The sequence below is a fragment of the Leguminivora glycinivorella genome, chromosome 22, assembly GCF_023078275.1.
Source record: "Leguminivora glycinivorella isolate SPB_JAAS2020 chromosome 22, LegGlyc_1.1, whole genome shotgun sequence".
In the NCBI taxonomy this organism is placed as follows: domain Eukaryota; kingdom Metazoa; phylum Arthropoda; class Insecta; order Lepidoptera; family Tortricidae; genus Leguminivora; species Leguminivora glycinivorella.
In genome coordinates, this window is record NC_062992.1 from 15,049,035 (window position 1) to 15,063,629 (window position 14,595).

At 43.1% G+C, this 14,595-nt stretch overlaps 1 protein-coding gene across 2 annotated transcripts; it reads right to left on the bottom strand.

The window, feature by feature from the left end:
• Positions 1-244: 244 nt before the first annotated feature.
• LOC125237979 (isoleucine--tRNA ligase, mitochondrial) lies at positions 245-11,752 on the bottom strand. 2 transcript variants are annotated; one of them, XM_048145238.1, is made up of 14 exons: positions 11,533-11,752; positions 11,271-11,393; positions 10,776-11,086; positions 10,553-10,663; positions 10,351-10,464; positions 8,375-8,574; positions 5,648-5,814; positions 4,628-4,748; positions 4,378-4,487; positions 2,917-3,083; positions 2,451-2,589; positions 1,873-2,024; positions 1,639-1,773; positions 245-1,481 (listed from the first exon to the last, which is right to left on the bottom strand). In XM_048145238.1, the coding sequence occupies exons 1-14, from the start codon at positions 11,725-11,727 to the stop codon at positions 635-637; spliced, it is 2,892 nt and encodes a 963-aa protein (XP_048001195.1). In that variant the 5' UTR covers positions 11,728-11,752; the 3' UTR covers positions 245-634. The 2 variants fall into 2 exon arrangements, with proteins under 2 accessions (XP_048001195.1, XP_048001194.1); XM_048145237.1 differs by having other exon boundaries at positions 5,340-5,814; positions 8,371-8,574.
• Between the last annotated feature and the right edge of the window lie 2,843 nt (positions 11,753-14,595).

A 14,595-nucleotide genomic window follows, 5' to 3' on the forward strand; every position in this document is an offset into this window, starting at 1 on the left:
GCGACGAGCGGCGGCACTACTTTAGTACCCTGTAGTCCAAGAGATGTCGCTAGCAACCCTGCAAAAGCAGACTAGTTGATAACGTAAAATTTTCTCTAATGATTTTCGAGTCCTGCCGGAGGTGTGAATTTTTCCGTTTTTCATTTAATAAATATGAGGTTTCCCTCGCAGACGTTTCTGCATGATAAAAAACAAATTCAGCCTGTATTTGCTAAGGAATCTTAATAAAATGCAATCGTACTTTTTCCTTTTTTCTTTATTTACAATTAGATCATCTACATTTTAACAAGGTATGTACCTACTTATAACTAGAATAATAATTTAAATGCTTTAATAAAATAACAGAACTACCAGGGACTTATTCGAAAAGGGGCGTTATCTACCCCGCTAGTAGTGATCAAAGTGACATTTTATAGATTTGTTTAGGTTTGATTACATTTTAAAAGTAATAATAATTTCCTTAACGGAATTGTGAAAAGTAGTAGACCAGGTATGTGTTACAGTTACACGATAACAAAATAATATCTCTCCCTACCACTTTGCACCCTCCTAGCAGTGGTAGAAAAGGCCCCTTTACGAAATGGTGATGTGAAAAATGTCATTTTAGTCCGTTTCTCTCGTATAAGCCAAGTTCCTACATGGAGTCCATAGCGAGCTGGCACCGCACACACTTGTCACTGTTCTCCTCGGCGTTGTACCGACGGCAGCGCAGACACTGCGCCTGCGCGCTCGCGTCCACGCGCAGCTCCCAGCGCGACACACTCGCCGGACTCACAGACACGAGAGACACTTCGAGTATCTCACTCAGCACGCTCTCCTGCGTCGCCTCTACACTATTCAAGTCATTCAAAATAGGATAAAACGAAGGATTCACTTTTACATCAACAGAGAATTTCTTCAAATTCTCATTTTTAGTCAGCGCCGTTATATCTTTCTTCAATTCTAAAACTAAGTCCATTATCGTCGTATCTACGCTTTGATTCTCTAAAACTGGTATATTTTGAGTGAAAAAGAACGGTTTTTCATATAAAGGATGATATCTCCACACTTCTTCTATTAAATGCGGCAAAATAGGTCCAATAGCCTTACAGAGAGAGACTAGAATCGTATGCGCTACAAGTTGAGCCCCTATTCTCGCCGGCGAGTCTTTAGGCGCGCAGTACAGTCTATCTTTAACGCAGTGACAATATAAAGCGGAGACCTTATTGCTAATGAAATATAGTATGTTTTGTACCGCGCTGTTGTATCTCAACTCTTTCATATGTTCTCGTAAATCGTTTAGGAACTTGTATGTTTCGGCGAGCATGTAGCGGTCGAGGTAGTTGAGCCGCGGGGGGTTGGTGGGAGGGCGCAGGTCAATGACCCCGAGCAGGTAGCGCAGGATGGCCCGGATCCGGCCCACCTCGGCCGCGCAGTCTTCCAGCAGCTTCTTGCTGACCACGATCTGAGTGTGCTGCGTGCCGTGGCTGGCCACCCACCATCTGTCATGATGAAAAACCATCAATATCACATTCCACACTGTACATGCATACAATCATTACAATTCCATAAAGACAGTAAAAAGACAAATAATAAATATCAAGTGAAATCTTGGTCACGGCACCAAATTGTAACACCCCTTAATATTAAGTTACCTACCTCAACGTGTCGACACCGTAGGCAGGCTGCTTGCCGCCGCCGCTGATGATCTGCTCGGGGGCGATGACGTTGCCGAGCGACTTGGACATCTTCCTCTTGTCCGCGTCCACCACGAACCCGTGCACGAAGATGCATCTGCGAGAAGAAATACGTGAAAATATTCGTGATAGACATAAACATAACAAACACATTTAATTTTAATAGGTACTGACAGAGGAAAGTACAGTTACATACTTATATGGGGCTCTTCCAGTGGCGGCCGCGCTGGTGAGCAGCGAGCTCTGGAACCAGCCGGTGAGCTGGTCGACGCCCTCGCTGTACAGCGCCGCCTGGTGGGGCAGCCCGCGCCACGACGAGCCCGAGTCCAGCCAGATGTCCATTATGTCCTGGAACACACCATCACCCTGTGGTCATTCAGCCAAACACAATTTAACGCAGTTAAAGAGAAATAAAGTGTATGACAAAACAAGACGCACCTCTTCCTTGATAACGTCGGCTTGAGCTGTAGTTCCTCAGCCAAGTCTCCCGGCAGCAAGTCTGAAACTTCAGCCGTCCACCACGCGTCTGGCCCACTTTCCAGGAGACGGAATAGTCCTGAACACCTACATAAGTTTGTTTACTTGCTACAACACGCACCTCTCCCTTGGTGACGTTTTCCACTTTGAGCTGCAATTCCTGAACCAACTCTCCCGGCAGCAGGTCTGACACTGCAGCCGTTCACCCCGAGTCTGATCCTCGTTCTCCTCCTGATCCTCGGAAGCGGCATAGTCGTGAACACACTACACCTACATGTTTGTTGTCTTTACACGCACCTCTCCCTTGGTGACGTCCTCCGCCTTGAACTGCAGTTCCTGAGCCAGGTCTCCCGGCAGCAGCTCCGACACGTCAGCCGTCCACCACGCGTCCGGCCCGCGCTCCTCCAGCAGGTGGCACAGTCGCTCGATGATGCGCCTGCACACGTGTCATAATATAGACTCATACCGAGGAACGTTGCCAGAGATTTTGACAGTAAACTCACACAGACTTTGGCAAAGCATTCGACAAGGTCGATCACAATATCCCTTGCAGTCCTGCTACTAAAGCCGAACATTGGATAAACACAGACATTTTATACTTCGATTGTTAAAATATTATTTAAAAAATGTGATGCCTCGCGGCTACTATTCCCTTCCGTCTCGACTTTGTTGTGGTGTACCACAAGGAGCGAATCTCGGGCCTCTTTTGTTTCTTACACTTATGAACATGTTTTTAGATGCATTAACTGAGAAAGAGCCTCACTTGTCGAGTATGGGTGTATCACGATGGTAGAGACACGGTATGGGCACGCCCCAGGCGCGCTGCCGCGACACGCACCAGTAGGGCCGCGACTCGATGCGAGCCTTGAAGCCCTGCCGAGACTGCGGAGCGGTGGAGGACGGCAGGATTTGGACCTTTTCTAAAGCTTCCTGGTGAAAATACAACATATTTACAATTTAAGAACACTAACCAACGATTCTTTGATGTAGCCTGTCTGGTGACGGGTTAAGAATTTCACCACCCCCTTTCTTCCCGTGGGTGTCGTAGAAGGCGACTATGGGATATGGGTTAAATTGTGGCGTAGGCGAGAGGCTGGCAACCTGTCACTGCAATGCCACAGTTTCGTTTTCTTTTTAACCCCTTATTTGCCAAGAGTGGCCCTGAAGCTTTAGTAGTTTAATGTGCTCTGCCTACCCCTTTATGGGATACAGGCGTGATTTTATGTTGTTGTTGTATGTCTTTGATGTAAAAAAGTTTAGTAAAAATAGCAAAAATGGAACATATCGAGAGTCGAGAGTAAAAGTCTTCAAGGACTCAGTTTTGCTGCGGCTGCAGTATAACCGGCTTGGGAGCTGACGGCCGAGCAAGGAGAGGTCGGCTAGAGAGTGGAGACTCACCAGAGCCTTCTCCTTGAGAGCCTCGGTGTTGATGAACCACTGGTGGCTAGCTGCAGTATAACCGGCTTGTGAGCTGACGGCCGAGCAGGGAGAGGTCGGCTAGAGAGTCGAGACTCACCAGAGCCTTCTCCTTGAGAGACTCGGTGTTGATGAACCACTGGTGGCTGGCTGCAGTATAACCGGCTTGTGAGCTGACGGCCGAGCAGGGAGAGGTCGGCTAGAGAGTGGAGACTCACCAGAGCCTTCTCCTTGAGAGCCTCGGTGTTGATGAACCACTGGTGGCTGGCTGCAGTATAACCGGCTTGTGAGCTGACGGCCGAGCAGGGAGAGGTCGGCTAGAGAGTCGAGACTCACCAGAGCCTTCTCCTTGAGAGCCTCGGTGTTGATGAACCACTGGTGGCTGGCTGCAGTATAACCGGCTTGTGAGCTGACGGCCGAGCAGGGAGAGGTCGGCTAGAGAGTGGAGACTCACCAGAGCCTTCTCCTTGAGAGCCTCGGTGTTGATGAACCACTGGTGGCTGGCTGCAGTATAACCGGCTTGTGAGCTGACGGCCGAGCAGGGAGAGGTCGGCTAGAGAGTGGAGACTCACCAGAGCCTTCTCCTTGAGAGCCTCGGTGTTGATGAACCACTGGTGGCTGGCTGCAGTATAACCGGCTTGTGAGCTGACGGCCGAGCAGGGAGAGGTCGGCTAGAGAGTGGAGACTCACCAGAGCCTTCTCCTTGAGAGCCTCGGTGTTGATGAACCACTGGTGGCTGGCTGCAGTATAACCGGCTTGTGAGCTGACGGCCGAGCAGGGAGAGGTCGGCTAGAGAGTGGAGACTCACCAGAGCCTTCTCCTTGAGAGCCTCGGTGTTGATGAACCACTGGTGGCTGGCGCGCAGGATAACCGGCTCCTTGGTGCGCCAGTCCAACGGGTACGAGTGTGTGTGCACGCCTGACAAACAAACAAAATGTTCTCCTTAACATAACTTTACACCAAATAATCAATTGAATAGGGCGTTACTTTGCGGAAATCCATTTCATCAAAATCTAGATTACTTAACTCGCGTATGCGTCAGCGCTGCAGGGACCTACCTCGCCGCAGCACCTGGTCTCCCAGCAGAGCGATGACGGCCTCCTGCCCGCGCCCGAGCACGTCGAGGCCGTTCAGCGCGTCGAGGTTGCAATACCGCCCCGACTCGTCCACGTTGCATTCCTACGTACAAGACGTATATTGCAATTAGTAATATAATCAGTTTGTCACTAAATGTACCTATTAATATTATATTATATGTCGAACCATTGCTTGTAGAGACATGAGCGAGGAGTGGAAACGGTAGTTATCTTGTGGTTGGAATATACAACTTAAATCGATAATAATATTATAAATGGGAAAGGGTGTGTGTCTGTTTGTTTGTCCGTCTTTTACGGCAAAACGGAGCGACAAATTGACGCGATTTTTTAAGTTGAGATAGTTGAAGGGATGGAGAGTGACATAGGCTACTTTTTGTCTCTTTCTAACGCAAGCGAAGCCGCAGGCAAAAGCTAGTAAGTAAAGAATGTAGACCATTTTAACCTGGTTCGTATAATATACGTAGATTCCAATTAATCCATGCCAATTTAATTTTAAAATATACGAAGGTCTCTAGACTTTGTACAGACGATTCCAAATTATACATGTGTTCCACTAAGAAGCCCGTGCGCGGGCGCCGCGTGCACCAGCCCGGCGCCCTGCGCGGCCGACACGTGAGCGAGGAGTGCCAGCGGTAGAGTATCACGTGCGTGGTATATAACACGCAATACGTACGACAGGTATGTTGTGCTCCAGCCCCACCAGGAAGTCGTCGGGCCCGTGCGCGGGGGCGGTGTGCACGAGCCCGGTGCCCCGCGCGGCCGACACGTGAGCGAGGAGTGCCAGCGGTAGAGTATCACGTGCGTGGTATATAACACGCAATACGTACGACAGGTATGTTGTGCTCCAGCCCCACCAGGAAGTCGTCGGGCCCGTGCGCGGGGGCGGTGTGCACGAGCCCGGTGCCCCGCGCGGCCGACACGTGAGCGAGGAGTGCCAGCGGTAGAGTATCACGTGCGTGGTATATAACACGCAATACGTACGACAGGTATGTTGTGCTCCAGCCCCACCAGGAAGTCGTCGGGCCCGTGCGCGGGGGCGGTGTGCACGAGCCCGGTGCCCCGCGCGGCCGACACGTGGCCGGCGGCGAGGAGCGGGAACGAGCGCCGCAGCAGCCGGTGCTGGTAGCGCGCGCCCGCCAGCTCGACACCTGTTTTTTTTTAATAAATTTTAATAAACAGTATGTTGTTGTTGCTTGTCCTAGTAGTAGAGTCATTTGTGGCAGTGACCTTGCAAAATTTTTCATATAATTCGAAGATGGGCTATATATAAAGTAACGATGAAGACTAACAAAACTGTACAAAACTTGGTCAAATTGTCTGTGCTTAAAGGAGATTCCGTATCCGTAAAAATACCTGATTTAAATGAATACCATCGTAACCATAGGTTAAGAAACTTATCTAACTTACAACGATTTATAGTACCACAAATTAAAAATACCTATGGTATGAGAACCAACTATTATTTACTACCAAAAATATTAAACAGTCTTCCGAAACATATACAAGATAAATACCTAACCAATCCTACATCTATTAACGATATAAAAAAATACCTCTTATCTTCGAATAAGTATGAATATATTTTGTAAAATGTGAAATGTGTAAAATAAATACTGTAAGACTAATTATACTTAAATTAAATAGATAAGTCCGAACTCTAGCTGTAAACAAGCCATTTCGGGCTTAGCAGTTAAGTAACACGAAACTCTGCGCATAACTTAAGATTTAGTACTTTAATAAATTAAAAAAAAAAAAAATCATTCAGGTTTTCTATATATCTATAAAGTCCAACTTCAAAATGATACCTACGAGTAGGTACATACAAGGCGCATGGCGCCGCGGCCGCTGCCAGACCACGAAAGCAGGGCGGCCGCGTCTTTGTTTATATATTTTTTGATATATTAGGCTTAGGGGTTACCCGTGTGGTGACGGGTTAAGAATTTCACCAACCCCTTTCTTCCCGTGGGTGTCGTAGAAGGCGACTATGAGATATGGGTTAAATTGTGGCGTAGCCTCTCGGCTGGCAACCTGTCACTGCAATGTCACAATTTCGTTTTCTGTCAACCCCTTATTTGCCAAGAGTGGCAATGAAACTTGAGTAGTTTCATGTGCTCTGCCTACCCCTTCATGGGATACAGGCGTGATTGTATGTATGTATGTATTGTATGTATGTATGTAAATAGGGCTTTTAAGTAATATTTTTAAAGTTCATATTAACAGGGCTATATGGTCATATTTTTTATTTAGTTAATTTCACAACTATATGATTGTAATAGACGAATTTACAAAAAAAAAAATTAATAAATTTTGCAATTTTTATTTTTTCTCGGTTTTTTTCTACGAACGGGCAAAAATTTTGTTCCAGAAATGAATAGCCTATCCTCAAATTACTTATATATGAAAACGACACCAAACTTCATATGGTAACATTCTGCGGGAAGATATTTAGCCCAGAATGTAGTGTGGTAGATGTACATTTCGTGAGCGCGGAGCGGCCGCGTCTTCGTTTATATTTTTTTATACGTTAACACATTAAATATGGCTTTTGAGTTATATTTTGTATCTTTAATATTAACTAGGCTATTTGAGCATATTTTTTGTTTAGTTAATTTCGCAACTATTTGATCGTAATGGACGAATTTCTGAAAATTTTCATCGAATAATTTTGCGGTTTTTCATTTTTCTCCGCTTTTTTGTATAAACGGGCAAAAAGTTTGTTTCAGAAATGAATAGCCCATCCTCGAATTATATGAAAACGATACCAAACTCGATCTGGTAACTTTCTGGGGGAAGATATGGAGCCCACAATGTAGGGCGGGAGATGTACCTTTACCCCCCCTCCCCCTCCTACCTGTCGGGGGGTACCGCGTGTCAACCGGGCTTAAATAGCTCAGAATGACCCAAGGAACAACTGTGCCAAGTGGCTTCCTTTGCGAACATTTTGCAAGGTCGTCCATACAAATCTGCCAGTAATTACCCCACTATAGGCCGGCTTGTTGAGGTTAAGTCCAACAAGAACTTAACCTCAACAAGAACTTTCCAGGCCTTTCTATCAAGGTCAACCTCTGCGATCTCCTGCACGCTTCCTTCTAGTGACTTCTCAAACTGCTCGACCGGTTCAGTGGTCACCTGAAGCTCTCGCCATGGCCTTCTACCTCCCACAATATTCCTCAAGAGTTGTGTCATGTGTGCTAGGCAGATGGCGCTTACTATACAAGGTGCTCGCGAGGAACCCATATAACTTTAACGGCATATTCTTGGTCACATTTTAAGACGAAAATGTCATATAAACTTTTCTAGATTTCGTCTAGTTTCAGAGTTATTGCCAATTAAAATAAAACATTTCCGTATTGTTACTCAGTAGAAAAGGTCTTCTTAACGGCGCTGATGCGCAATTGTGGAGCATAGTCTCACAGTCGTCATTGATAGATGTCAAAATGTGACAAGAAAAACTTCCAAAAAATTTGGTTTTTAGAAAAATAAATTAAGAAACTCATTTTAATTGCCAACTTTATGGATAAAAATTACTTTGTATGTGAAAATACGTCTAAAAAAGTTAAAAAAAAAGACACAAAAAAATTTTTTTTTTCGCGAAAAAATTTCAAATTCATGTAACATTTTTTCTTTCTTTTGGCCTCAGAAACGCGTGGTTCAAGTTATACGGGTTCCTCGCGAGTACCTTGTATACATCATACTACTCGTACCTACCGGCAACCTCTGCGACCTTCTGCAAGCTTCCTTCTAGGGTCTTCTCCAACTGGTCGAGCAGCTCAGTAGCGAGCAGAAACAGCCCGCTGCGGCCTTCCATCCTCACGACGCTGTACGAGAGCTGCCCGCTGAAGCAGATGGCGCGGTTGGCCACCAGCGTCCACGGCGTCGTGGTCCAGACCACCGCCGAGATCACCTCGCTGAAATTATACTACAGGTATCCAACCTGCTCCGAGACCATGGGGATGGCCATTACGTCGTCCAAGTATATGAGGTTAGTTTAAATATGCGATCAAGTCCCGTTTAAAATGTTAAATATTGTATATCGTGAAAGTTGTTTCAGTGTTAAACAACAAATATGTTCAAAGAACGCAAAGATCAAGGCCGAAATAAGAATGAGTGGGATAATGCGGCAAATAAATACAATTTTAACCAACTTCAATTTTTTTATATAAAGTTGCATGCCTTTTATCTTAATGCCTATTATATCTATCTATCTTTAAGAAGACAAAAAATGATACCGTGTTTATATTTTGAAAAAATCTATAAATACATACTTGTTCTCAATGGCCTGAGCTTGTCAGGCATGGTTAGGGTTGCCAACTTTTTTTTAGGGAAATATAGTATTTTAGAAAATTCCATCTATAAAATATAGTACACCGAAATAAATTATAGTACAGTACAGATAATCGATAACCGAGTCGTAAAAATCGTTTTTTCTGCCCACTTTGAGGGGCTCCACTCGGTTTTCATCGATTTGCGACAAGTTTTGTGTTGTATTGGTTCTCTTATTTTATCGTCGAAAATTGTACGGCCGAACATCACTTCCCAACTCAAGTTTTGCGGAATATTGTTTTATTTGCCAAGCTCACGTTTACCAACTTTACATTTGGCCTTAAATTTACTTCTTAAATTTTCATGTTGTCGAATGTTTTACTTGGCGGAATATACAACTAGTTGTGGATGATGTTAGAAATTATTTGTAACTTGTCTAATGTTTCGTTGCGAAACGTTATTTGTCCAAAAGTTGTTTGAGTAAGTGAAACATTTGAAAAATTACAAGTCTGCCAAAAGTTTAGATGGATTTTAATAACCCGCTTTACAATAAGTCTACCAATTGAAAAGTTGGCATACAAAAAGTTGCTAAGCGTTAGTTGTTAAAATGAAACTTCGGCGAAATGTTGGTTGGCAAATGAAACTCGGCCAAAAATAGTTCTGCGAAAAGGCAAAACACCCTATTTGTAAGACCCATATAAAATAAATGTATATGTATTTATTTTTTATGAACTTTGACATTGTCTTAAAAATATTTTTGGAACTTTTGTTTTAGTGAAGGGTCTTACATATATGAAATCTAGACTTTTCTAAAAGTGCAAGAGCGATTTTAATTTGAAACTAATTAAGGCCAAAGTTTTGACCAAAGAACCAGTTTTGGTCCTAGAATAGTTCAACTTTGATGCTAAATATCACAGAATCAATTAGCTGTGAAGTAATTATGGGATACTAGTTTGCTTAAAGACGATGCTGTTAATATGATAGGCTTTAGAAACTATCATAATATCCATAATACCAATGGATTCAAATCGAAGCTCATCGGAGTAGAGAATCCCCTTAAGAAATGCCGTTATTTTAATATATCGTGGAAAAAATAGAAATGTTTGCAAACAACGGTGGCTTCATATATTTGTAACTGTAATAATTTAATGTCAGAACGAAGAAATGAAATGTACAATGGAGGTCAAATAGAAATGAAAACGAAATTTTTTTCATTATAAAAACGCCGCCCCTGGCGGTTCGACTCTAGTGTAAATTCGCCACTGGGAAGGACCCCAAAAATATAGTACTTTTGCGTACTATATTTTTGTCATGTAGAATATAGTACGCTCGGCCAAAATATAGTACAAAACTATATTATATAGTACGTTTGGCAACCCTAGGCATGGTGTCTAGCGGGAAGCTGTGAAAACGATACGAACTTGTTAGCGACGTCTCTGAGTTTGTCCGGTACAGTATCTAGAGGGAAGCTGACGTACACCTCCGTGCTCTTGAACTGCGGGTCGTACTCCAGCTCCGCCTCCGCTAGCGCTGTTCTGGAATCAATACAGAAAATAAGGCATTCAATTAAATACTTGTTTGTTCTAGGTGTAAAGTAGCAACTAGCAACGTTATTCAACTCACTTGGATGACGGTGACCAGTAAACAGGCTTCAAAGCTCTAAAAATGAGTCCCTTCTCGTACATCTCATAGAATAATTCCAACTGGCTCTTCACATAGCTGTTATCCAGAGTTCTGCAACATATACAATTACTTTTAACTTAAATACTACTCCTACTACAATAGTGGATGGATGATGTCTTAAGAATACTTTGTCTGGTATTTGTATTCTCTGTGATTTCCTCACCGGTAACACCGCTTGTCCCAGTCCGCCATCACGCCCCAGCTCTCAAACTGCGCCTTCTGTCTCTCTATAGTCTCCAGCGCGAACTTCCTCGCCACGCGACGTATTTCAACAGCACTAGATGGCGCTGCCACCTCTTGTGTCTCAGCAGCAGCAGCTAGTTTCTGTCCTTTGCCAGTAGGTGTTGTTTTGGTCTTTTTGGTTTGCTGGAGGGCTTTGAGCTCGATGGGCAGGCCGTGGCAATCCCAGCCGGGCACGTAGTGTACTCTGTCGCCGAGCAGAACATGGTGGCGGTTGTTTATGTCTTTTATTATCTGAAAAGAGGATTTGCAAAAACATATAAATGGACAACATCTTTGATCTATGTGACTCATGTGTATATGATCTGCTGGAATAAATGATCCAAGTCGACCCGGAATTAATTTAATTATTTCATCACCTCTATAGACTTAAACTGAACATATATGTTTGTTAAACTTTAGAAAAATATTTCCATACCTTATTAATAGCATGTCCCATGTGCAAGTCTCCGTTAGCGTACGGCGGGCCGTCGTGCAACACGAACTCCGGCCCTTTCAGATGTTCCCTCTGCCAGTTGTAGAGATCAGAAAACTTTGCAACCTAAACATAAAACAGTATATTTCTGTAAATGTTTCAGCCTATTTTGAATGGCAAATCCGTAAAATACTGAAACATAACTTAAACAGGGTTTTAACAAAAACAGAAATGTTATATGTAATAGATTTAAACGTAATTTTACCTTTTGAATTTCATCTTTTCTTGCACTGTTAGATCGCGCAGGAAAATCTGTTTTTGGGAAGAGAATTGTATGAGAGTATGTTTTCGTTTTTGGCTCAACGGAACTTTTCATCCGCGTGAGTCCTATAGGAACCCATTTTGTTATGGTTTTCTTGTAATTTGTGGGAAAAACGTTTAAATTTCTAGTGCATAACATAGTTTACAGGTTATGTTATGCTCTTTCAGATGACAATGACATGACTGTGACATTGACGTAATTGACGTATAGGCACAGAATTACAGTTAAACCAGAACGAGTAGTTAGGTCAAAAAGTGTGTCCACATGAGAGGTCATTGTTTGGGCTGGTGTCCCTCTCGCACTTACTGACAATGTCAACATTATTCAGTGACGTCATCACTGTCATACATTGGGGATACCAGTCAATTTTCAAAGTTACTACCAAATCTACTAATACCCATTTGAACATATTTTTGAGGTGAAACGTTAGGTGAACGTCTTTAAAAACCCGTAGTAGAATGACCGGACCGAAAACCAGGTGTAACGAAAAGTGTTATGGCGCGGCGACTTACATCTCTGTAACTATAATACCTATATAAATAATTTTAATATAAATGTGTAGAGGAAAGTAGCCATTACTCGGACAAACATAGTTTGCTGATATAGGAGGCGCCACTTTTGCGGTAAAAGCGTTCCATTCGGGCCAAAAATGACGTTTTTTGCAGTGTTTGTTTAACAATTACTCACAAAAATTGTACTGTGCCGTATCGCAAAATGATATTGATAGATAGATCTAGTGCTGTTTTATCGAAATATTATAAAAGACTAACATATTTGTTTATGCCCAGCTGGAAAAATTCAATAATGTGTCATTTTTTACAGAAATTTGGTGGTTGTTCATAATTGAGGCCATCGTATGCAAAAATTAAAGCATAGAACTGTCAAAAATTATGTAAAATATTAAGATTAACTAATAACGATTAAAATAAATATACATTATTTATAGTTAAACTTATTTATCTTATAAAATAATGCATTAGAAACTATGGCGGCGGCAACGGCTGGCAATGTACTGAAACTTGTTGGCAATCGTGACTCTTTCGATTCGTTTGAGGCAATCGTATGCGAAAATTAAAGCATAAAACCATCAATAATTACTAAAAAATACTAAGACTAACCAATAAGGATTACCATAAACATATATTTTCTATATTGAAACATATCCATCTCCTCAAATATGCATTAGAATGTACCTATGGCGCCGGCGGCCGCATATAACATACCGAAGCAATATTGTCTCTTTCAATTCGTTAAGGCCATCGTATACAAAAATTAAAGCATGAAACCGTAAAAGATTACTTAAAATACTAAGACTAACTAATAAGGATTACAATAAATATACATTTTCTATAGTAAAACCTATTCATCTCCTCAAATGTGCATTACAATGTATGGCGCCAGCGGCGGCCGCATAATGCGTATACCGAAGCAATCTTGTCTCTTTTGATTCGTTTAAGGTCATCGTATGCAAAATTTAAAACATTACACTGACGCAAAATATTTTTAGTACAATAATCAAGCAAAATTGATTCATTGTGGTTCAAATTCAGTAAAGTATAACATATTAATATCCTCAAATAATGCATCAGAATCTGTGGCGGAGCGGCGGCAGTAATTGGAACAGACAGCGGCTTCTTGAGAATTTGGTCTTTTTCAAAATGTTCATTCATTCATTCTAAATTTCAGTAATTACTAATTACTATGGATGTCGAAAACTTAAAATATATGTATTGGAAGACACCTCACGCAGAACGAACCTATTAAGCATCGAAGTCTTCAAACTAAGAATAGCTTGTACTATGAGTGCCAGCGACGTTATACGTACCTACTTTAAATATTGGTATACTTAGCTATAATATACTTACACTTAGACGACCGGTCTGGTGTAGTTGGTTGAACATTTTACCCTGCTGCTAAGCCGCGGTCCTGGGTTCGAGCTTACTGAACTACTTCTGGGGTAAGAGAATTTAATTGTTTGACGAACACAGATATTTGTTCCTATGTTTTCTACGTATAATAAGTATGTATTTTCTATCTATATAATTATGTATATCGTCGCCATATAAATATGTATAGGTATGGGTACTATCCCCTAGACCTAGTACAAGATTTCCTTAGTTTGGGGCTAGGTTGATCTGTGACGTAAGGTGTCGTGCAATATTTATTTATTTATTTATTTGTATGTAGGTACAGTACTTTTTTTGGTGCTGCGCAGGGCCCGAAGGCCCCACGGTCTTGTGTTTGGTATTTTGCCTCTTGTTTACCATTAGTGTTTTGCATTGTCGTTTTGTCACGATAAGTGTTAGACAAGTTAATTTCGGGTAATGACCTAATGACCTTTGGTGTGATCAGTTTGCCTCTAGCAGTAGTAGTTGCCCTGGTAAGAGTTTCAGATTCAGATGAAGATACGGCCTCGCGTACTTAGGACCTGTCAGGGACGCTACGGGCCTCCGGCCCTACGCTGAGCTCGGCATTTGGCCTTCGCAATATACTTAATTACTATGGGGATTGTAGGGAAGTTGATGTTTAACTACGAACCAAGAGAAGACCTAAGTACCTAAGCTGAGAAGCTCCTAAGCACGCGAGGCCGCAGGCCGAGCTGCAGATAGACAGTGCTCCCATGCGGAACACTTTTTTAAACGTAAAAAGTCTTCGCTTTTCAGACACTTTTATTATTGTTCTGCCTAGAAGCACTGTCTTTCCGGAGCTCGGCCTGCGGCCTCGCATGCTTGTGAGCCTCTCAGGGACGCTCCGGGCCTTCAGCCCTACGCGGAGCTCGGCCTTCGGCCTTCGCTGGGTTTCGAAGCTCAGCGTTGGGCCTCCGGCCCGCCGCTTCGCTTTTTAGACATTTTTATTATTATTCTGCGTGGGAGCACTGTCTGTCCGGAGCTCGGCCTGCGGCCTCGCGTGCCTGGGAGCCTCTCGGAGACGCTCTGGACCTTCGGCCTTACACGGAGCTCGGCTTTCGGCCTTCGCTGGGTTTCAAAGCTCAGCGTTGGGCCTCCG

Excerpts from the sequence above, each read along its gene's own strand:
- LOC125237979 (XM_048145237.1), bottom strand. The coding sequence starts at position 11,727 with ATGTTATGCACTAGAAATTTAAACGTTTTTCCCACAAATTACAAGAAA. Across the intron at positions 11,394-11,532 it reads GAAAAGATGAAATTCAAAAG|GTTGCAAAGTTTTCTGATCT; the intron begins GTAAAATTACGT and ends TTTTATGTTTAG. Across the intron at positions 4,488-4,627 it reads AGACCAGGTGCTGCGGCGAG|GCGTGCACACACACTCGTAC; the intron begins GTAGGTCCCTGC and ends TTTGTTTGTCAG.